Source organism: Nerophis lumbriciformis, linkage group LG11, assembly GCF_033978685.3.
Source record: "Nerophis lumbriciformis linkage group LG11, RoL_Nlum_v2.1, whole genome shotgun sequence".
NCBI lineage: Eukaryota > Metazoa > Chordata > Actinopteri > Syngnathiformes > Syngnathidae > Nerophis > Nerophis lumbriciformis.
Genome location: NC_084558.2, coordinates 4,166,827 through 4,191,344, shown reverse-complemented (window position 1 = coordinate 4,191,344; position 24,518 = coordinate 4,166,827). Strand labels below are relative to the sequence as shown.

The window sequence follows — 24,518 nt, the reverse complement described above, 5'->3', positions numbered from 1 at the left end:
AAAATGATGACTTTTGTCAAAATTTTGCCAAGTGAAGTTCCGATTATTATTATAATATTGCCAACGTTTTACAGTTTTTTTTATAAAATTGTGACTTTTGTCGAGTAAAATTACGACTCTTCATAAAATTGCCAGAATCGTAAGCTTCTCTTGTAAAATTGCGACTGTTATTGAGTAAAATTCCAACTTTTATCATAATATTGCACAAATGTTCAGTTTTTCTTGTAACATTTTGACTTGCGTTCAGTAAAATGATGACTTTTATTATGACACTGCCAAAATTCTAAGTTTTTGTTATGAAATTTTGACCTTTTTTCCTGTAAAATTCCAACTCATTGACATAGTTTGTATATATTATTAATGTTGTAAATACAAATCTTTATATATCTAGAAAGGGTGGTCCTAAAGAGGTAGGCATTTTTCAGAGGTCTCAAGAAGGTCACAAATACAAGAATGTGTGTGTGTTTGTGTGTGTTCGTGTGTGTTCTTGTATTGCAACCCTTCATGAGACGTCAACAAGGAAAAGTACCTTCCATATGAGGACCGGTGAACAAGTTAGAACCCAAATCATGGTCCCAATACGGAAAAACATTGCATCTAATAGAGAGCCAAATACTAGAATCCGTGAACATTGCTCCAAAGTCAGGATTTTTGGTTGATTTAATGTGCATACAAAAGTAAACATTGACAGGTGCAAAGGCAGCAATATATGATAAAACAAGCAAAAGAAGGACTTCCCTAATCATCCCCCCCCCCACAAACCGCCAGGTGAACAGCTGACTTTACGACTTCCGGTGCTGACGTAAGACAACCCGCGTCCCATATGTGACCATAGGATGAACAAATACACTACGGTACTAAGACTATAGTGGCCATTAACAGTTATCTTCTACGGCTGGGTTGCCCAAAGTGCGGCACAAGGGCCATCTGTGGTCCGTGACTCATTTGTCATCGGCCTTAAGCACATTACAAAAAAACAAAAAATAAAGATCTCATTTGGTGGCGAAATCTTTTATCACAATATTGTCAATTTTTGTTGTTGTTCTTGTAAAACAGTGACATTTCTTGCGTAAAATGATGACTTTTGTCAAAATTTTGCCAAGTGAAGTTCCGATTATTATTATAATATTGCCAACGTTTTACAGTTTTTTTTTTATAAAATTGTGACTTTTGTCGAGTAAAATTACGACTCTTCATAAAATTGCCAGAATCGTAAGCTTTTCTTGTAAAATTGCGACTGTTATTGAGTAAAATTCCAACTTTTATCATAATATTGCACAAATGTTCAGTTTTTCTTGTAATATTTTGACTTGCGTTCAGTAAAATGATGACTTTTATTATGAAACTGCCAAAATTCTAAGTTTTTGTTATGAAATTGTGACCTTTTTTCCTGTAAAATTCCAACTCATTGACATAGTTTGTATATATTATTAATGTTGTAAATACAAATCTTTATATATCTAGAAAGGGTGGTCCTAAAGAGGTAGGCATTTTTCAGAGGTCTCAAGAAGGTCACAAATACAAGAATGTGTGTGTGTTTGTGTGTGTTCGTGTGTGTTCTTGTATTGCTACCCTTCATGAGACGTCAACAAGGAAAAGTACCTTCCATATGAGGACAGGTGAACAAGTTAGAACCCAAATCATGGTCCCAATACGGAAAAACATTGCATCTAATAGAGAGCCAAATACTAGAATCCGTGAACATTGCTCCAAAGTCAGGATTTTTGGTTGATTTAATGTACATACAAAAGTAAACATTGACAGGTGCAAAGGCAGCAATATATGATAAAACAAGCTAAAGGAGGACTTCCCTATTCATCCCCGAAAAAGCCCGCTAGGTGAACAGCTGATTTTACAACTTTCGGTGCTGACTGAGACAACCCGTGTCCCATATGTGACCATAGGATGAACAAATACACTACGGTACTATGACTATAGTGGCCATTAACAGTTAGCTTCTACAGCTGGGTTGCCCAAAGTGCGGCACGGGGGCCATCTGTGGTCCGTGACTCGTTTGTCATCGGCCTTAAGCACATTACAAAAAAACAAAAAATAAAGATCTCATTTGGTGGCGAAATCTTTTATCACAATATTGTCAATTTTTTTTGTTGTTCTTGTAAAACAGTGACATTTCTTGCGTAAAATGATGACTTTTGTCAAAATTTTGCCAAGTGAAGTTCCGATTATTATTATAATATTGCCAACGTTTTAGTTTTTTTTATAAAATTGTGACTTTTGTCGAGTAAAATTACGACTCTTCATAAAATTGCCAGAATCGTAAGCTTTTCTTGTAAAATTGCGACTGTTATTGAGTAAAATTCCAACTTTTATCATAATATTGCACAAATGTTCAGTTTTTCTTGTAACATTTTGACTTGCGTTTAGTAAAATGATGACTTGTATTATGACACTGCCAAAATTCTAAGTTTTTGTTATGAAATTGTGACCTTTTTTCCTGTAAAATTCCAAATCATTGATATAGTTTGTATATATTATTAATGTTGTAAATACAAATCTTTATATATCTAGAAAGGGTGGTCCTAAAGAGGTAGGCATTTTTCAGAGGTCTCAAGAAGGTCACAAATACAAGAATGTGTGTGTTCGTGTGTGTTCTTGTATTGCTACCCTTCATGAGACGTCAACAAGGAAAAGTACCTTCCATATGAGGACAGGTGAACAAGTTAGAACCCAAATCATGGTCCCAATACGGAAAAACATTGCATCTAATAGAGAGCCAAATACTAGAATCCGTGAACATTGCTCCAAAGTCAGGATTTTTGGTTGATTTAATGTACATACAAAAGTAAACATTGACAGGTGCAAAGGCAGCAATATATGATAAAACAAGCTAAAAGAGGACGTCCCTATTCATCCCCGAAAAAGCCCGCCAGGTGAACAGCTGATTTTACAACTTTCGGTGCTGACTGAGACAACCCGTGTCCCATATGTGACCATAGGATGAACAAATACACTACGGTACTAAGACTATAGTGGCCATTAACAGTTACATTCTACAGCTGGGTTGCCCAAAGTGCGGCACGGGGGCCATCTGTGGTCCGTGACTCGTTTGTCATCGGCCTTAAGCACATTACAAAAAACGAAAAATAGAGATTTCATTCGCAGCCCTGGTTGTGAAATCTTTTATCACAATATTGCCAATTTGTTTTTGTTGTTCTTGTAAAACAGTGACATTTCTTGAGCAAAATGATGACTTTTGTCATAATTCTGCAAAGTGAAGTTCCAATTATTGTCATAATATTGCCAACATTTCACAGTTTTCTTATAAAATTGTGACTTTTGTCGAGTAAAATTACGACTCTTTTCATAAAATTGCCAACATTTTAAGCTTTTCTTGTAAAATTGCGACTGTCATTGAGTAATATTCCAACTTTTATCATAATATTGCACAAATGTTCAGTTTTTCTTGTAACATTTTGACTTGCGTTGAGTAAAATTACGACTCTTATTATAATACTGCCAAAATTCCAAGTTTTTCTTATGAAATTGTGATCTTTTTTCCTGTGAAATTCCAACTCATTGACATAGTTTGTATATATTATTAATGTTGTAAATACAAATCTTTATATATCTAGAAAGGGTGGTCCTAAAGAGGTAGGCATTTTTCAGAGGTCTCAAGAAGGTCACAAATACAAGAATGTGTGTGTGTTTGTGTGTGTTCGTGTGTGTTCTTGTATTGCTACCCTTCATGAGACGTCAACAAGGAAAAGTACCTTCCATATGAGGACCGGTGAACAAGTTAGAACCCAAATCATGGTCCCAATAGAGAAAACCATTGCATCTAATAGAGAGCCAAATACTAGAATCCGTGAACATTGCTCCAAAGTCAGGATTTTTGGTTGATTTAATGTACATACAAAAGTAAACATTGACAGGTGCAAAGGCAGCAATATATGATAAAACAAGCTAAAGGAGGACTTCCCTATTCATCCCCGAAAAAGCCCGCTAGGTGAACAGCTGATTTTACAACTTTCGGTGCTGACTGAGACAACCCGTGTCCCATATGTGACCATAGGATGAACAAATACACTACGGTACTAAGACTATAGTGGCCATTAACAGTTAGCTTCTACAGCTGCGTTGCCCAAAGTGCGGCACGGGGGCCATCTGTGGTCCGTGACTCGTTTGTCATCGGCCTTAAGCACATTACAAAAAAACAAAAAATAAAGATCTCATTTGGTGGTGAAATCTTTTATCACAATATTGTCAATTTTTTTTGTTGTTCTTGTAAAACAGTGACATTTCTTGCGTAAAATGATGACTTTTGTCAAAATTTTGCCAAGTGAAGTTCCGATTATTATTATAATATTGCCAACATTTTACAGTTTTTTTTTTATAAAATTGTGACTTTTGTCGAGTAAAATTACGACTCTTCAAAAAATTGCCAGAATCGTAAGCTTTTCTTGTAAAATTGCGACTGTTATTGAGTAAAATTCCAACTTTTATCATAATATTGCACAAATGTTCAGTTTTTCTTGTAACATTTTGACTTGGGTTTAGTAAAATGATGACTTGTATTATGACACTGCCAAAATTCTAAGTTTTTGTTTTGAAATTGTGACCTTTTTTCCTGTAAAATTCCAAATCATTGACATAGTTTGTATATATTATTAATGTTGTAAATACAAATCTTTATATATCTAGAAAGGGTGGTCCTAAAGAGGTAGGCATTTTTCAGAGGTCTCAAGAAGGTCACAAATACAAGAATGTGTGTGTGTTCGTGTGTGTTCTTGTATTGCTACCCTTCATGAGACGTCAACAAGGAAAAGTACCTTCCATATGAGGACAGGTGAACAAGTTAGAACCCAAATCATGGTCCCAATACGGAAAAACATTGCATCTAATAGAGAGCCAAATACTAGAATCCGTGAACATTGCTCCAAAGTCAGGATTTTTGGTTGATTTAATGTACATACAAAAGTAAACATTGACAGGTGCAAAGGCAGCAATATATGATAAAACAAGCTAAAGGAGGACTTCCCTATTCATCCCCGAAAAAGCCCGCTAGGTGAACAGCTGATTTTACAACTTTCGGTGCTGACTGAGACAACCCGTGTCCCATATGTGACCATAGGATGAACAAATACACTACGGTACTAAGACTATAGTGGCCATTAACAGTTACATTCTACAGCTGGGTTGCCCAAAGTGCGGCACGGGGGCCATCTGTGGTCCGTGACTCGTTTGTCATCGGCCTTAAGCACATTACAAAAAACGAAAAATAGAGATTTCATTCGCAGCCCTGGTTGTGAAATCTTTTATCACAATATTGCCAATTTTTTTTTTGTTGTTCTTGTAAAACAGTGACATTTCTTGAGCAAAATGATGACTTTTGTCATAATTCTGCAAAGTGAAGTTCCAATTATTGTCATAATATTGCCAACATTTCACAGTTTTCTTATAAAATTGTGACTTTTGTCGAGTAAAATTACGACTCTTTTCATAAAATTGCCAACATTTTAAGCTTTTCTTGTAAAATTGCGACTGTCATTGAGTAATATTCCAACTTTTATCATAATATTGCACAAATGTTCAGTTTTTCTTGTAACATTTTGACTTGCGTTGAGTAAAATTACTACTCTTATTATAATACTGCCAAAATTCTAAGTTTTTCTTATGAAATTGTGATCTTTTTTCCTGTGAAATTCCAACTCATTGACATAGTTTGTATATATTATTAATGTTGTAAATACAAATCTTTATATATCTAGAAAGGGTGGTCCTAAAGAGGTAGGCATTTTTCAGAGGTCTCAAGAAGGTAACAAATACAAGAATGTGTGTGTGTTCGTGTGTGTTCTTGTATTGCTACCCTTCATGAGACGTCAACAAGGAAAAGTACCTTCCATATGAGGACAGGTGAACAAGTTAGAACCCAAATCATGGTCCCAATACGGAAAAACATTGCATCTAATAGAGAGCCAAATACTAGAATCCGTGAACATTGCTCCAAAGTCAGGATTTTTGGTTGATTTAATGTACATACAAAAGTAAACATTGACAGGTGCAAAGGCAGCAATATATGATAAAACAAGCTAAAGGAGGACTTCCCTATTCATCCCCGAAAAAGCCCGCTAGGTGAACAGCTGATTTTACAACTTTCGGTGCTGACTGAGACAACCCGTGTCCCATATGTGACTATAGGATGAACAAATACACTACGGTACTAAGACTATAGTGGCCATTAACAGTTACATTCTACAGCTGGGTTGCCCAAAGTGCGGCACGGGGGCCATCTGTGGTCCGTGACTCGTTTGTCATCGGCCTTAAGCACATTACAAAAAACGAAAAATAGAGATTTCATTCGCAGCCCTGGTTGTGAAATCTTTTATCACAATATTGCCAATTTTTTTTTTGTTGTTCTTGTAAAACAGTGACATTTCTTGAGCAAAATTATGACTTTTGTCATAATTCTGCAAAGTGAAGTTCCAATTATTGTCATAATATTGCCAACATTTCACAGTTTTCTTATAAAATTGTGACTTTTGTCGAGTAAAATTACGACTCTTTTCATAAAATTGCCAACATTTTAAGCTTTTCTTCTAAAATTGCGACTGTCATTGAGTAATATTCCAACTTTTATCATAATATTGCACAAATGTTCAGTTTTTCTTGTAACATTTTGACTTGCGTTGAGTAAAATTACGACTCTTATTATAATACTGCCAAAATTCCAAGTTTTTCTTATGAAATTGTGATCTTTTTTCCTGTGAAATTCCAACTCATTGACATAGTTTGTATATATTATTAATGTTGTAAATACAAATCTTTATATATCTAGAAAGGGTGGTCCTAAAGAGGTAGGCATTTTTCAGAGGTCTCAAGAAGGTCACAAATACAAGAATGTGTGTGTGTTTGTGTGTGTTCGTGTGTGTTCTTGTATTGCTACCCTTCATGAGACGTCAACAAGGAAAAGTACCTTCCATATGAGGACCGGTGAACAAGTTAGAACCCAAATCATGGTCCCAATACGGAAAAACATTGCATCTAATAGAGAGCCAAATACTAGAATCCGTGAACATTGCTCCAAAGTCAGGATTTTTGGTTGATTTAATGTACATACAAAAGTAAACATTGACAGGTGCAAAGGCAGCAATATATGATAAAACAAGCTAAAGGAGGACTTCCCTATTCATCCCCGAAAAAGCCCGCTAGGTGAACAGCTGATTTTACAACTTTCGGTGCTGACTGAGACAACCCGTGTCCCATATGTGACCATAGGATGAACAAATACACTACGGTACTAAGACTATAGTGGCCATTAACAGTTACATTCTACAGCTGGGTTGCCCAAAGTGCGGCACGGGGGCCATCTGTGGTCCGTGACTCGTTTGTCATCGGCCTTAAGCACATTACAAAAAACGAAAAATAGAGATTTCATTCGCAGCCCTGGTTGTGAAATCTTTTATCACAATATTGCCAATTTTTTTTTTGTTGTTCTTGTAAAACAGTGACATTTCTTGAGCAAAATGATGACTTTTGTCATAATTCTGCAAAGTGAAGTTCCAATTATTGTCATAATATTGCCAACATTTCACAGTTTTCTTATAAAATTGTGACTTTTGTCGAGTAAAATTACGACTCTTTTCATAAAATTGCCAACATTTTAAGCTTTTCTTGTAAAATTGCGACTGTCATTGAGTAATATTCCAACTTTTATCATAATATTGCACAAATGTTCAGTTTTTCTTGTAACATTTTGACTTGCGTTGAGTAAAATTACGACTCTTATTATAATACTGCCAAAATTCCAAGTTTTTCTTATGAAATTGTGATCTTTTTTCCTGTGAAATTCCAACTCATTGACATAGTTTGTATATATTATTAATGTTGTAAATACAAATCTTTATATATCTAGAAAGGGTGGTCCTAAAGAGGTAGGCATTTTTCAGAGGTCTCAAGAAGGTCACAAATACAAGAATGTGTGTGTGTTCGTGTGTGTTCTTGTATTGCTACCCTTCATGAGACGTCAACAAGGAAAAGTACCTTCCATATGAGGACAGGTGAACAAGTTAGAACCCAAATCATGGTCCCAATACGGAAAAACATTGCATCTAATAGAGAGCCAAATACTAGAATCCGTGAACATTGCTCCAAAGTCAGGATTTTTGGTTGATTTAATGTACATACAAAAGTAAACATTGACAGGTGCAAAGGCAGCAATATATGATAAAACAAGCTAAAGGAGGACTTCCCTATTCATCCCCGAAAAAGCCCGCTAGGTGAACAGCTGATTTTACAACTTTCGGTGCTGACTGAGACAACCCGTGTCCCATATGTGACCATAGGATGAACAAATACACTACGGTACTAAGACTATAGTGGCCATTAACAGTTACATTCTACAGCTGGGTTGCCCAAAGTGCGGCACGGGGGCCATCTGTGGTCCGTGACTCGTTTGTCATCGGCCTTAAGCACATTACAAAAAAACGAAAAATAGAGATTTCATTCGCAGCCCTGGTTGTGAAATCTTTTATCACAATATTGCCAATTTTTTTTTTGTTGTTCTTGTAAAACAGTGACATTTCTTGAGCAAAATGATGACTTTTGTCATAATTCTGCAAAGTGAAGTTCCAATTATTGTCATAATATTGCCAACATTTCACAGTTTTCTTATAAAATTGTGACTTTTGTCGAGTAAAATTACGACTCTTTTCATAAAATTGCCAACATTTTAAGCTTTTCTTGTAAAATTGCGACTGTCATTGAGTAATATTCCAACTTTTATCATAATATTGCACAAATGTTCAGTTTTTCTTGTAACATTTTGACTTGCGTTGAGTAAAATTACGACTCTTATTATAATACTGCCAAAATTCTAAGATTTTCTTATGAAATTGTGATCTTTTTTCCTGTGAAATTCCAACTCATTGACATAGTTTGTATATATTATTAATGTTGTAAATACAAATCTTTATATATCTAGAAAGGGTGGTCCTAAAGAGGTAGGTATTTTTCAGAGGTCTCAGGAAGGTAACAAATACAAGAATGTGTGTGTGTTCGTGTGTGTTCTTGTATTGCTACCCTTCATGAGACGTCAACAAGGAAAAGTACCTTCCATATGAGGACAGGTGAACAAGTTAGAACCCAAATCATGGTCCCAATACGGAAAAACATTGCATCTAATAGAGAGCCAAATACTAGAATCCGTGAACATTGCTCCAAAGTCAGGATTTTTGGTTGATTTAATGTACATACAAAAGTAAACATTGACAGGTGCAAAGGCAGCAATATATGATAAAACAAGCTAAAGGAGGACTTCCCTATTCATCCCCGAAAAAGCCCGCTAGGTGAACAGCTGATTTTACAACTTTCGGTGCTGACTGAGACAACCCGTGTCCCATATGTGACCATAGGATGAACAAATACACTACGGTACTAAGACTATAGTGGCCATTAACAGTTACATTCTACAGCTGGGTTGCCCAAAATGTGGCACGGGGGCCATCTGTGGTCCGTGACTCGTTTGTCATCGGCCTTAAGCACATTACAAAAAACGAAAAATAGAGATTTCATTCGCAGCCCTGGTTGTGAAATCTTTTATCACAATATTGCCAATTTTTTTTTGTTGTTCTTGTAAAACAGTGACATTTCTTGAGCAAAATGATGACTTTTGTCATAATTCTGCAAAGTGAAGTTCCAATTATTGTCATAATATTGCCAACATTTCACAGTTTTCTTATAAAATTGTGACTTTTGTCGAGTAAAATTACGACTCTTTTCATAAAATTGCCAACATTTTAAGCTTTTCTTGTAAAATTGCGACTGTCATTGAGTAATATTCCAACTTTTATCATAATATTGCACAAATGTTCAGTTTTTCTTGTAATATTTTGACTTGCGTTCAGTAAAATGATGACTTTTATTATGACACTGCCAAAATTCTAAGTTTTTGTTATGAAATTGTGACCTTTTTTCCTGTAAAATTCCAACTCATTGACATAGTTTGTATATATTATTAATGTTGTAAATACAAATCTTTATATATCTAGAAAGGGTGGTCCTAAAGAGGTAGGCATTTTTCAGAGGTCTCAAGAAGGTCACAAATACAAGAATGTGTGTGTGTTCGTGTGTGTTCTTGTATTGCAACCCTTCATGAGACGTCAACAAGGAAAAGCACCTTCCATATGAGGACCGGTGAACAAGTTAGAACCCAAATCATGGTCCCAATACGGAAAAACATTGCATCTAATAGAGAGCCAAATACTAGAATCCGTGAACATTGCTCCAAAGTCAGGATTTTTGGTTGATTTAATGTACATACAAAAGTAAACATTGACAGGTGCAAAGGCAGCAATATATGATAAAACAAGCTAAAGGAGGACTTCCCTATTCATCCCCGAAAAAGCCCGCTAGGTGAACAGCTGATTTTACAACTTTCGGTGCTGACTGAGACAACCCATGTCCCATATGTGACCATAGGATGAACAAATACACTACGGTACTAAGACTATAGTGGCCATTAACAGTTACATTCTACAGCTGGGTTGCCCAAAGTGCGGCACGGGGGCCATCTGTGGTCCGTGACTCGTTTGTCATCGGCCTTAAGCACATTACAAAAAAACGAAAAATAGAGATTTCATTCGCAGCCCTGGTTGTGAAATCTTTTATCACAATATTGCCAATTTTTTTTTTGTTGTTCTTGTAAAACAGTGACATTTCTTGAGCAAAATGATGACTTTTGTCATAATTCTGCAAAGTGAAGTTCCAATTATTGTCATAATATTGCCAACATTTCACAGTTTTCTTATAAAATTGTGACTTTTGTCGAGTAAAATTATGACTCTTTTCCTAAAATTGCCAACATTTTAAGCTTTTCTTGTAAAATTGCGACTGTCATTGAGTAAAATTCCAACTTTTATCATAATATTGCACAAATGTTCAGTTTTTCTTGTAACATTTTGACTTGCGTTGAGTAAAATTACGACTCTTATTATAATACTGCCAAAATTCCAAGTTTTTCTTATGAAATTGTGATCTTTTTTCCTGTGAAATTCCAACTCATTGACATAGTTTGTATATATTATTAATGTTGTAAATACAAATCTTTATATATCTAGAAAGGGTGGTCCTAAAGAGGTAGGCATTTTTCAGAGGTCTCAAGAAGGTCACAAATACAAGAATGTGTGTGTGTTTGTGTGTGTTCGTGTGTGTTCTTGTATTGCTACCCTTCATGAGACGTCAACAAGGAAAAGTACCTTCCATATGAGGACCGGTGAACAAGTTAGAACCCAAATCATGGTCCCAATACGGAAAAACATTGCATCTAATAGAGAGCCAAATACTAGAATCCGTGAACATTGCTCCAAAGTCAGGATTTTTGGTTGATTTAATGTACATACAAAAGTAAACATTGACAGGTGCAAAGGCAGCAATATATGATAAAACAAGCTAAAGGAGGACTTCCCTATTCATCCCCGAAAAAGCCCGCTAGGTGAACAGCTGATTTTACAACTTTCGGTGCTGACTGAGACAACCCGTGTCCCATATGTGACCATAGGATGAACAAATACACTACGGTACTAAGACTATAGTGGCCATTAACAGTTACATTCTACAGCTGGGTTGCCCAAAGTGCGGCACGGGGGCCATCTGTGGTCCGTGACTCGTTTGTCATCGGCCTTAAGCACATTACAAAAAACGAAAAATAGAGATTTCATTCGCAGCCCTGGTTGTGAAATCTTTTATCACAATATTGCCAATTTTTTTTTTGTTGTTCTTGTAAAACAGTGACATTTCTTGAGCAAAATGATGACTTTTGTCATAATTCTGCAAAGTGAAGTTCCAATTATTGTCATAATATTGCCAACATTTCACAGTTTTCTTATAAAATTGTGACTTTTGTCGAGTAAAATTACGACTCTTTTCATAAAATTGCCAACATTTTAAGCTTTTCTTGTAAAATTGCGACTGTCATTGAGTAATATTCCAACTTTTATCATAATATTGCACAAATGTTCAGTTTTTCTTGTAACATTTTGACTTGCGTTGAGTAAAATTACGACTCTTATTATAATACTGCCAAAATTCCAAGTTTTTCTTATGAAATTGTGATCTTTTTTCCTGTGAAATTCCAACTCATTGACATAGTTTGTATATATTATTAATGTTGTAAATACAAATCTTTATATATCTAGAAAGGGTGGTCCTAAAGAGGTAGGCATTTTTCAGAGGTCTCAAGAAGGTCACAAATACAAGAATGTGTGTGTGTTCGTGTGTGTTCTTGTATTGCTACCCTTCATGAGACGTCAACAAGGAAAAGTACCTTCCATATGAGGACAGGTGAACAAGTTAGAACCCAAATCATGGTCCCAATACGGAAAAACATTGCATCTAATAGAGAGCCAAATACTAGAATCCGTGAACATTGCTCCAAAGTCAGGATTTTTGGTTGATTTAATGTACATACAAAAGTAAACATTGACAGGTGCAAAGGCAGCAATATATGATAAAACAAGCTAAAGGAGGACTTCCCTATTCATCCCCGAAAAAGCCCGCTAGGTGAACAGCTGATTTTACAACTTTCGGTGCTGACTGAGACAACCCGTGTCCCATATGTGACCATAGGATGAACAAATACACTACGGTACTATGACTATAGTGGCCATTAACAGTTACATTCTACAGCTGGGTTGCCCAAAGTGCGGCACGGGGGCCATCTGTGGTCCGTGACTCGTTTGTCATCGGCCTTAAGCACATTACAAAAAAACGAAAAATAGAGATTTCATTCGCAGCCCTGGTTGTGAAATCTTTTATCACAATATTGCCAATTTTTTTTTTGTTGTTCTTGTAAAACAGTGACATTTCTTGAGCAAAATGATGACTTTTGTCATAATTCTGCAAAGTGAAGTTCCAATTATTGTCATAATATTGCCAACATTTCACAGTTTTCTTATAAAATTGTGACTTTTGTCGAGTAAAATTACGACTCTTTTCATAAAATTGCCAACATTTTAAGCTTTTCTTGTAAAATTGCGACTGTCATTGAGTAATATTCCAACTTTTATCATAATATTGCACAAATGTTCAGTTTTTCTTGTAACATTTTGACTTGCGTTGAGTAAAATTACGACTCTTATTATAATACTGCCAAAATTCTAAGATTTTCTTATGAAATTGTGATCTTTTTTCCTGTGAAATTCCAACTCATTGACATAGTTTGTATATATTATTAATGTTGTAAATACAAATCTTTATATATCTAGAAAGGGTGGTCCTAAAGAGGTAGGTATTTTTCAGAGGTCTCAGGAAGGTAACAAATACAAGAATGTGTGTGTGTTCGTGTGTGTTCTTGTATTGCTACCCTTCATGAGACGTCAACAAGGAAAAGTACCTTCCATATGAGGACAGGTGAACAAGTTAGAACCCAAATCATGGTCCCAATACGGAAAAACATTGCATCTAATAGAGAGCCAAATACTAGAATCCGTGAACATTGCTCCAAAGTCAGGATTTTTGGTTGATTTAATGTACATACAAAAGTAAACATTGACAGGTGCAAAGGCAGCAATATATGATAAAACAAGCTAAAGGAGGACTTCCCTATTCATCCCCGAAAAAGCCCGCTAGGTGAACAGCTGATTTTACAACTTTCGGTGCTGACTGAGACAACCCGTGTCCCATATGTGACCATAGGATGAACAAATACACTACGGTACTAAGACTATAGTGGCCATTAACAGTTACATTCTACAGCTGGGTTGCCCAAAATGTGGCACGGGGGCCATCTGTGGTCCGTGACTCGTTTGTCATCGGCCTTAAGCACATTACAAAAAACGAAAAATAGAGATTTCATTCGCAGCCCTGGTTGTGAAATCTTTTATCACAATATTGCCAATTTTTTTTTGTTGTTCTTGTAAAACAGTGACATTTCTTGAGCAAAATGATGACTTTTGTCATAATTCTGCAAAGTGAAGTTCCAATTATTGTCATAATATTGCCAACATTTCACAGTTTTCTTATAAAATTGTGACTTTTGTCGAGTAAAATTACGACTCTTTTCATAAAATTGCCAACATTTTAAGCTTTTCTTGTAAAATTGCGACTGTCATTGAGTAATATTCCAACTTTTATCATAATATTGCACAAATGTTCAGTTTTTCTTGTAATATTTTGACTTGCGTTCAGTAAAATGATGACTTTTATTATGACACTGCCAAAATTCTAAGTTTTTGTTATGAAATTGTGACCTTTTTTCCTGTAAAATTCCAACTCATTGACATAGTTTGTATATATTATTAATGTTGTAAATACAAATCTTTATATATCTAGAAAGGGTGGTCCTAAAGAGGTAGGCATTTTTCAGAGGTCTCAAGAAGGTCACAAATACAAGAATGTGTGTGTGTTCGTGTGTGTTCTTGTATTGCAACCCTTCATGAGACGTCAACAAGGAAAAGCACCTTCCATATGAGGACCGGTGAACAAGTTAGAACCCAAATCATGGTCCCAATACGGAAAAACATTGCATCTAATAGAGAGCCAAATACTAGAATCCGTGAACATTGCTCCAAAGTCAGGATTTTTGGTTGATTTAATGTACATACAAAAGTAAACATTGACAGGTGCAAAGGCAGCAATATATGATAAAACAAGCTAAAGGAGGACTTCCCTATTCATCCCCGAAAAAGCCCGCTAGGTGAACAGCTGATTTTACAACTTTCGGTGCTGACTGAGACAACCCATGTCCCATATGTGACCATAGGATGAACAAATACACTACGGTACTAAGACTATAGTGGCCATTAACAGTTACATTCTACAGCTGGGTTGCCCAAAGTGCGGCACGGGGGCCATCTGTGGTCCGTGACTCGTTTGTCATCGGCCTTAAGCACATTACAAAAAAACGAAAAATAGAGATTTCATTCGCAGCCCTGGTTGTGAAATCTTTTATCACAATATTGCCAATTTTTTTTTTGTTGTTCTTGTAAAACAGTGACATTTCTTGAGCAAAATGATGACTTTTGTCATAATTCTGCAAAGTGAAGTTCCAATTATTGTCATAATATTGCCAACATTTCACAGTTTTCTTATAAAATTGTGACTTTTGTCGAGTAAAATTATGACTCTTTTCCTAAAATTGCCAACATTTTAAGCTTTTCTTGTAAAATTGCGACTGTCATTGAGTAAAATTCCAACTTTTATCATAATATTGCACAAATGTTCAGTTTTTCTTGTAACATTTTGACTTGCGTTGAGTAAAATTACGACTCTTATTATAATACTGCCAAAATTCCAAGTTTTTCTTATGAAATTGTGATCTTTTTTCCTGTGAAATTCCAACTCATTGACATAGTTTGTATATATTATTAATGTTGTAAATACAAATCTTTATATATCTAGAAAGGGTGGTCCTAAAGAGGTAGGCATTTTTCAGAGGTCTCAAGAAGGTAACAAATACAAGAATGTGTGTGTGTGTGTGCGTGTGTGTGTGTGTGTATGTGTGTGAGGCTGCAGTAAGTCAGTGTAATTTATGCCCTCCCGACTCCATCCTGGTCTCTAACAGGAATAACAAACATGACCCCGGGACACGGCACCTTGGCTACCGTGCCTGAACTTTCAAGCTCAATCAGCCGCCGTATGAAAAACGGCGAGCTAACTCAATACCGACTATTATACTGGAGTGTCCCGGGCCGTTGAGTGGGGCGCGCTCCGCCGCGGACAATAGTAAGTGGGCGAGTGTGTTTGCGAGCGGGGACAAGGCCGTCAGTGCTGAATTCGGAGTCAGTGTGGACAGCTTCTGACACTTATGGGAGCCGTTTACAGCCGCCGGTGTTTGGAGAAGCCCGTCTGCACTTTGTCACCACGAGGGAAGGGGAAGGGCCGAGTCGTGGAAAGAAGCTTCGACCCCCCCCCGGCCCCTTCTTTTGATTGTCAAATGTCCATCGAGATGAGATTAAACAGCGAGAAGTGTTGCACCTGCCAGGCCACGCCATCAGTCGCTCATTGTACTGTAACTTTGCGTCAACTTCCATGTTGAGCTGCAACATGCGCCGTTACTACAACGCCAGACTTATAGCTCGCATACTGACTACAAATATTATTTATTGTCAATTTTTCCAGACATGCAAGCCATAAGGAAAAATCCTCTAACCCTGTATTCTGGAGCAAATATCCAAGCACGGGGGAGAGAGTGGTCGTTGCGTCCGAGCACGCCGCCAGTTGTCAACTGGCGCCATTTGTGTGCCCAGGAAATAAAATGTATGAATGCACGATAAAATCAACTGTAAATTATTTGTTTTAAATAAGGGCAACTGGCCTTTTTATTTTTTTGCCAATCATTCACAATCCTTTTTTGTTTTTCTTTATTTATGCATTCGAAATAGTAGTCTGCTTACGATGGAGATGATGGGAGTCGCTCTATTTCGCCAATAAAGCACCAAACACCTCCATCAAGGATGTGTAAAGTAATATATTTACATATTTTGATCATTTTAAAGGGGAACATTATCACCAGACCTATGTAAGCGTCAATATATACCTTGATGTTACAGAAAAAAGACCAAATATTTTTTTAACCGATTTCCGAACTCTAAATGGGTGAATTTGGGCGAATTAAACGCCTTTCTAATATTCGCTCTCGGAGCGATGACGTCAAAAGGTGACGTCACATCGGGAAGCAATCCGCCATTTTCTGAAACACCGAGTCAAATCAGCTCTGTTATTTTCCGTTTTTTTCGACTGTGTTCCGTACCTTGGAGACATCATTCCTCGTCGGTGTGTTGTCGGAGGGTGTAACAACACGAACAGGGACGGATTCAAGTTGCACCAGTGGCCCAAAGATGCGAAAGTGGCAAGAAATTGGACGTTTGTTCCGCACACTTTACCGACGAAAGCTATGCTACGACAGAGATGGCAAGAATGTGTTGATATCCTTCGACACTCAAAGCAGATGCATTTCCAACGATAAAGTCAAAGAAATCTGCCTCCAGACCCCCATTGAATCTGCCGGAGTGTGTGAGCAATTCAGGGACAAAGGACCTCGGTAGCACGGCAAGCAATGGCGGCAGTTTGTTCCCGCAGACGAGCGAGCTAAACCCCCTGGATGTCTTGGCTCACATCAACTCCAAAACTGGACAGATCAGCTTTCAGGAAAAGAGCGCGGATGAGGGTATGTCTACAGAATATATTAATTGATGAAAATTGGGCTGTCTGCACTCTCAAAGTGCATGTTGTTGCCAAATGTATTTCATATGCTGTAAACCTAGTTCATAGTTGTTAGTTTCCTTTAATGCCAAACAAACACATACCAATCGTTGGTTAGAAGGCGATCGCCGAATTCGTCCTCGCTTTCTCCCGTGTCGCTGGCTGTCGTGTCGTTTACGTCGGTTTCGCTTGCATACGGTTCAAACCGACATGGCTCAATAGCTTCAGTTTCTTCTTCAATTTCGTTTTCGCTACCTGCCTCCACACTACAACCATCCGTTTCAATACATTCGTAATCTGTTGAATCGCTTAAACCGCTGAAATCCGAGTCTGAATCCGAGCTAATGTCGCTATAGCTTGCTGTTCTTTCCGCCATGTTTGTTTGTGTTGGCTTCACTATGTGACGTCACAGGAAAATGGACGGGTGTTTATAACGATGGTTAAAATCAGGCACTTTGAAGCTTTTTTTAGGGATATTGCGTGATGGGTAACATTTTGAAAAAAAACTTCGAAAAATATAATAAGTCACTGGGAACTGATTTTTAATGGTTTTAACCATTCTGAAATTGTGATAACGTTCCCCTTTAAGCATACGACGACACATTGAATTCACAAACGCAACAAGACTTTAGCTTTTTCCTCGACAACATCACTAAATATTACTCACTGCAGACTTCACGGGAGCCAGCAAATGTAATAACACATCACTTACTGTACAATGTCTGCTCTCACTGGGATGCCAACTGTTAGGATATTGATATATTCCCGTTTAGATTTTTGTTACTCCTAAAAATTTAAATTTTTTGCGTCTCTGGGTTGTTACTCAGTCCTGTTACCCTAAGCCCCAAAAGTAAGTTTATTCATTTATTGTATTGTATAATTAGTTTCATTTTGTATTTTTATTTTTTATTTTTTAATCACTGAAATGTGCTTAGTCTTAGACAATGAAATGTGTATTTTCAATTTATATGCCACCAGATGGAAAATGGGACCTGGATCGATGTTACTTTCACTCTTGTTACTACCCAAACGAAACATTTTCACAATTTACAGATTGAGAGTTTAAAAAAAAAGTCAGAAAAATGTAAGTTCAGTTTGAGAGTGCGTCAACGAGCAAATTACAAGGATTTGATGGATTGGTTGGACATCACATCGGTTTTGGCGTCTTTCATAGACAGTGATTAACATCAATCCGCCTAACTTAAATTTTCTGTATGTGACCGTCGTTGGAAAAAGTCCGGACACTACTGAGCATAACAAATCAAAATGAAGACATTTCCGGTTTTGATTAAGTTGGACGATGACGTTAGCCTGGCTGGCCTCACTTATACGACAGAAGACGTCCGCTCCAACTGCGACATCAGCGCTAGGAGCCGCCCCCCAGGTCCCAGGTCAAAAATATTTGCAGCTCTCATGTTTTACGCTCCTACTCCACTTGTTAAATCTAATGCCATAATAAAAAATCTAGAGGCGGATTAAAAATCACATGCTCATCCATAGTTGATTGGTTTAAAGGCCTTGCGGTCTCAACTAACCGCGTAAATCATTGCGGGTCTCATGTGACTGCTGAGTCTTTTAGCAGCCAATAAATCAACCCAAAGGGGTTTATTATATATACCGTGGCAGACGCAGCTCTGATGGGCATCTTTTATTTGGGTAAGCAGCTGGTCAAGGACCTCCTTCTGGCCTCTCTGGCGGGGAGCTCGGCCGTCCGTGTCCCTCCAACCTGATGACGGAAAGAAGATTTCAGGATGTGCTGAATATATAATAGTAACTGTAGAAAAACAAGGTACACTTGAATGAATGAATGGATTAATTTATTTATTCCGGCAGACAGACATATATAGCAACACTTCATCACTCTTTGTAATTTGACAGGCATGCAACGGCACCCACAGAAAAGGGATATGCATGTCCCGGCCCTAATCTACAATCAATTTATATGCTGGTTATATTTGTTGGTTATATAGTCCAAGTTTCAACAGCAGACTTGATGGATACATGACAATTTCAGAACAAGAGTAACATATGCTGGAAAACACTTTGTCAATAGCATCGAGCGACCATGAGATTAGCTCCATCTTGCCTGGGTATCTTTCGTCTTCTGAAGCCTTGTCTGGTGTGTTATGTCCCTTATTCCACAGTGAGTTATTTTGCACCTGTGTGCCACAGTTGAGATAGTCCAAACAACTAGTCATGTTTTTGATAGTTTCCCAACAACACATTTTTTACCGCAAGGTTGAACACTCTTAGGCTGGAAGACACTTGAAAGCAGTGTTTGGAAAATTACTTTAAAAAGTAATTAATTATAGTTACTTTTTACTTTACCAAGAAAGTAATTACTCTTTAAATAATGTAACTAATTACTAGGGTAAGTAATTAATGCCTTACCAAAAAAAAAAAAACTTAAAATATCTGGCATTTATATTGGAGAAATGTTTCATTAGAGCAGAGTGTGTGAGTGTGTGCCTTTAAAAGGCGGTGACTGCTGCCAAGTGACGTCAGCAAAAGCTCACTACAAGCAGTATTTTACCATTTTAGCTTAGCAGCGGCAGTTTGCTAGATTGTGTCAGCGCTAATTAACAAAGAGATTGAATGTGCTGTCTTGTCTTCATATCAACAAACAGGGTTTTTAAGATTGCAAGCTTGTCACTTCAGTCACTGATGTGTTGTTCCTTAATCACTCGTCTTGAGAACTGTGTAGGCATTAAGGGCGCCGCCCTCAACTGGTTCCGGTCGTACCTAACCGACAGGAGTTTTTGTGTAAAAGTAGACAGTTTTATGTCGTCCACAGCTCCTTTACCACATGGGGTCCCCCAGGGCTCAATCCTTGCCCCAATTTTATTTGCGCTTTACCTTCTCCCCCTTGGTTCTATTTTTAGGAAGTACAGTATTGCATTTCATTTTTATGCCGATGATTGCCAGATTTATTTTCCCATGGCACAAAATAACACGGTTCAAAGTCTTATTGACTGCCTGCACGACATCAAAGTCTGGCTTTCAGCTAACTTCCTGAGCCTAAATGAAGACAAAACAGAAGTTATGTTGTTCGGTCCAAGTCGCTCTCCCTCCCCCAACGTTGACCTCGGCACTCTGACCCCGTATCTCAGCGACTCTGTCACAAACCTGGGGGTAAAGTTTGACTCAGATTTTAAATTCGAAAAACAAATCAGCAGCGTCGTTCAAAAAAGCTTTTATCAATTACGCCAAATAGCGAAAGTGAAACCGCTTCTATCAAGACATGATCTTGAGAAATTAATCCACGCTTTTATCTCGACTCGTCTTGATTACTGTAATGCCCTGTATGTTGGCATTAGCCAGGCCTCCCTCGCCCGCCTGCAGCTCGTGCAGAACTCTGCTGCTCGTCTGCTAACACAGACCCGCAGACGTGAGCACATCACCCCTATTTTAGCGTCCCTTCACTGGCTCCCTGTGCGTTACCGAATACATTTTAAACTCCTTTTATTTGTTTTTAAATGTCTAAACAACCTCGCGCCAACCTATCTCTCCGACCTCCTTCAGCCTTACTGCCCCACCCGATCCTTAAGATCAGCCGATCAGCTGCTGTTGACGGTCCCTGACACAAGGCTGAAGCTTAGAGGTGACAGAGCTTTCGCCGTTGCTGCTCCCAAGCTCTGGAACGACCTACCCCTGAGTGTTAGACAAGCCTCCTCTCTTCCTGTTTTTAAATCTCTCTTAAAAACATACTTTTATTCCATGGCTTTTAACACTGAGTGATATCCATCCTGCAATGGCGCCCCATAATACACCTGCTGTGATCCTGTTTTTATGTTTTTATTAATTCTATTTTAATTATTTATTTTTTATCGTGTTCTGTTTGTGTTGTGTTGTGTTTGCTCGGTACTCGTTTTATCTTTTAACCTGCTCATTGTACAGCACTTTGGCTACCCCTGTGGTAAATTTCAAATGTGCTTTATAAATAAAGTTGATTTGATTTGATTTGATTATTCCCTCGTAGTAGTAGTAGTAGTAGTAGTAGTAATAGTAGTAGGAGTGTGTGTATGTGTGTGCGTCTACTCGGCCTACATGTTGTTTGCTGTGTGATGTTGCCTCTTGCTATTTAAATATCAAGTTCATTTGAGTGTGGTGCTGGTTGTTGCCTTCATTAGTAAAAAGTTACTTCCTGCATTGAAATTGCTGTGCTTCTGACGATGTCTTGTTGACGTACAACCAAATCAAAAGTAGCGTGCCACGTTCAATCAAACGCATCGGTAACGGTGTTGTAATGTACGCACTAGTAATTATTAGATTTCTCGTTACTAGTAAAATTAACAGCGTGAGTAGCCGTTTTTCCTAACAATGCTTGAGAGTGGTAGTCCAGGTACAGCAATTATTGTCAAAATAGCTGGGGAGAGTGAGTAGCAAAGTGATGAGCACTGCAAACCTGATTTCCAACATGAACACAGTTTTAACCTCATTAATGATCTTCAATCAGCATTAGTTTGCATAAAAGTGTTAGACCCGACCTTTACTCCAAACGGTTTCTCTCGCCTTGTTTTCCCAGATGGATCCGTGATACAGTCCATTATCTCTAGCTTCGATCGCCGTCCTCATATTTCCACAATCCAGTGTTGCATTATAACGCAACATCACTCTGTATTATGCTCACAGCCATTATCTACACGGAGGACTTGTCGTACACAGACTTTGATCCTGTACTTGAGTTATTAAAGGTATATCATATCAGGTGTTACATTCAGGTCTTTGTATTTGCACAGAAATTCCCATCGCCTTGAGGACGCATCTGCCACGAAGATGGATGAGCATTTTTTGTTCCAAAGAGGTTCCTGTGTGAAGCTAACATTACACCGCTTTATCATGTTGTAAAAGTGTGTTCTGTGGTGGGGGGGCTTAATTTTTTCACATGTGACACCCCCTATTGGTTGTGCTAAGACATGCTCGATTACATGAAAAGCAAATAAAAGCTTTGTAACCATTAGACCAGTACTTCTTATATAGCGGGGCGGGCATGATAAGGTGTCAGAGGCGGCGTGAGAAAACAAAATAAAAAAATTACGTCGCACAATTTTTACACACATGGTTTTATTAGTTCCCTAAATGTGCACACAGACAAAAAAAAAAAAAAAAAATACAGTGGATGTTTTGTACTGTAGAGTGCATTAAACCGTATAAGTAAATAAGACAATTTATGGTTAATGACATCACCGCCATGTGGGGTACCGTATTTTTCGGAGTATAAGTCGCACCGGCCGAAAATGCACAATAAAGAAGGAAAAAAACATATATAAGTCGCACTAGAGTATAAGTCGCATTTTTTGGGGATATGTATTTGATAAAATCCAACACCAAGAATAGACATTTGAAAGGCAATTTAAAATAAATAAAGAATAGTGAACAACAGGCTGAATAAGTGTACGTTATATGACGCATAAATAACCAACTGAGAACGTGCCTGGTATGTTAACGTAACATATTATGGTAAAAGTCATTCAAATAACTAGAACATATAGAACATGCTATACGTTTACCAAACAATCTGTCACTCCTAATCGCTAAATCCGATGAAATCTTATACGTCTAGTCTCTTACGTGAATGAGCTAAATAATATTATTTGATATTTTACGGTAATGTGTTAATAATTTCACACATAAGTCGCTCCTGAGTAGAGATGTCCGATAATATCGGCCTGTCGATATTATCGGCCGATAAATGCGTTAAAATGTAATATCGGAAATTATCGGTATCGGTTTTTTTGTTATCTGTATCTTTTTTTATTTTTTTTTATTTTTTTTATTAAATCAACATAAAAAACACAAGATACACTTACAATTAGTGCACCAACCCAAAAAACCTTCCTCCCCCATTTACACTCATTCACACAAAAGGGTTGTTTCTTTCTGTTATTAATATTCTGGTTCCTACATTATATATCAATATATGTCAATACAGTCTGCAAGGGATACAGTCCGTAAGCACACATGATTGTGCGTGCTGCTGGTCCACTAATAGTACTAACCTTTAACAGTTAATTTGACTAATTTTCATTAATTACTAGTTTCTATGTAACTGTTTTTATATTATATATTTCTTTTTTATTCAAGAAAATATTTTTAATTTATTCATCTTATTTAATTGTATACATTTTTTTTTAAAAGTACCTTATCTTCACCATACCTGGTTGTCCAAATTAGGCATAATAATGTGTTAATTCCACGACTGTATGTATCGGTTGATATCGGTATCGGTAATTAAAGAGTTGGACAATATCGGAATATCGGATATCTGCAAAAAGCCATTATCGGACATCCCTACTCCTGAGTATAAGTCGCACCCCCGGCCAAACTAGGAAAAAAACTGCAACTTGTAGTCGGCAAAATACGGTATTTGTTAGAAAAATAACACACTAGTAGTGCATGTTTTGGCACATTTTCACCCATTTGTGTGTAGCGGTTCAGGAGTAGGAGGTAGTAAAAAAAAAAAAAAGCAGTCGTAATTTTTACATGCCGAAAGAGGAACGTCGATTTACGAATCACAGACCAAATAGAAATATGCTTTGTTCTACGAACCGTGTCTCGAAGTACGTAAGTTCCACCCACCCATTACGTGCCCGGCAGAACATCTATTGTGGGCGGGCTTATGAATATCCGTCAGTGTTATCGTTAGCTACTGTGCTAAATGCCACTCTGGGTGTATTTAGTCTGTTTACATATTTCTAGTTTTGCTAGCTCAATATGATTCCATGAAAAGCAACACCCTGGTCTGAAACATTCAGGAAGTCTCCACAGCGTTGTCGACACTGCCTCCAATCCTTCCCCACCCACTTTCTTCGGCAGAGCACCAAGAAGATGAACCAACAAGATTACTTTTTATTGTCCATCATTGTAGAAACCTGGCTGTTAAAGTTAAGGAGTTATTTGTGATTTTAAATTGGAGGGCACCACAGGGCTAGTGACAGTGTGTGTGTGTGTGTGTGTGTGTGTGTGTGTGTGGTGGCTGCATAAGAAGAGGGACAGTTCGGCTGTTATTGTTTTCGCTTTGTTATTAAGTAGAAAGTTGATCCATCACCCTCTTGTTATGTTTGTTTGATAAAAAATACTGTAGATCTTCATTTCATTTAGTTCATAGTAGGGTTGTGCGGTATACCGGTATTAGTATAGTACCGCGATACTAATGAATCATATTCGGTACTATACCGCCTCTGAAAAGTACCGATCCTGTAACGACTTGGTAACGGATTGATACCCAAATTTCTGGTACCATTTAAAAGTAATGTAAAGTATCAAACAACAGAAGAATAAGTGGTTATTACATTTTAACAGAAGTGTAGATAGAACATGTTAAAAGAGAAAGTAAGCAGATATTAACAGTAAATGAACAA

The 24,518-nt window shown here is 37.4% G+C and overlaps 1 protein-coding gene across 1 annotated transcript in view; it reads right to left on the bottom strand.

The window, feature by feature from the left end:
* ankfn1b (ankyrin repeat and fibronectin type III domain containing 1b) overlaps positions 1 to 24,518 on the bottom strand; it is a 247,154-nt gene that overhangs the window by 62,720 nt on the left and 159,916 nt on the right. Inside the window, exon 9 of the mRNA XM_061967684.2 lies at positions 18,776 to 18,883. Within this exon, the coding sequence (XP_061823668.2) occupies positions 18,776 to 18,883 (108 nt within the window). The remainder of the gene's footprint in view (positions 1 to 18,775; positions 18,884 to 24,518) is intronic.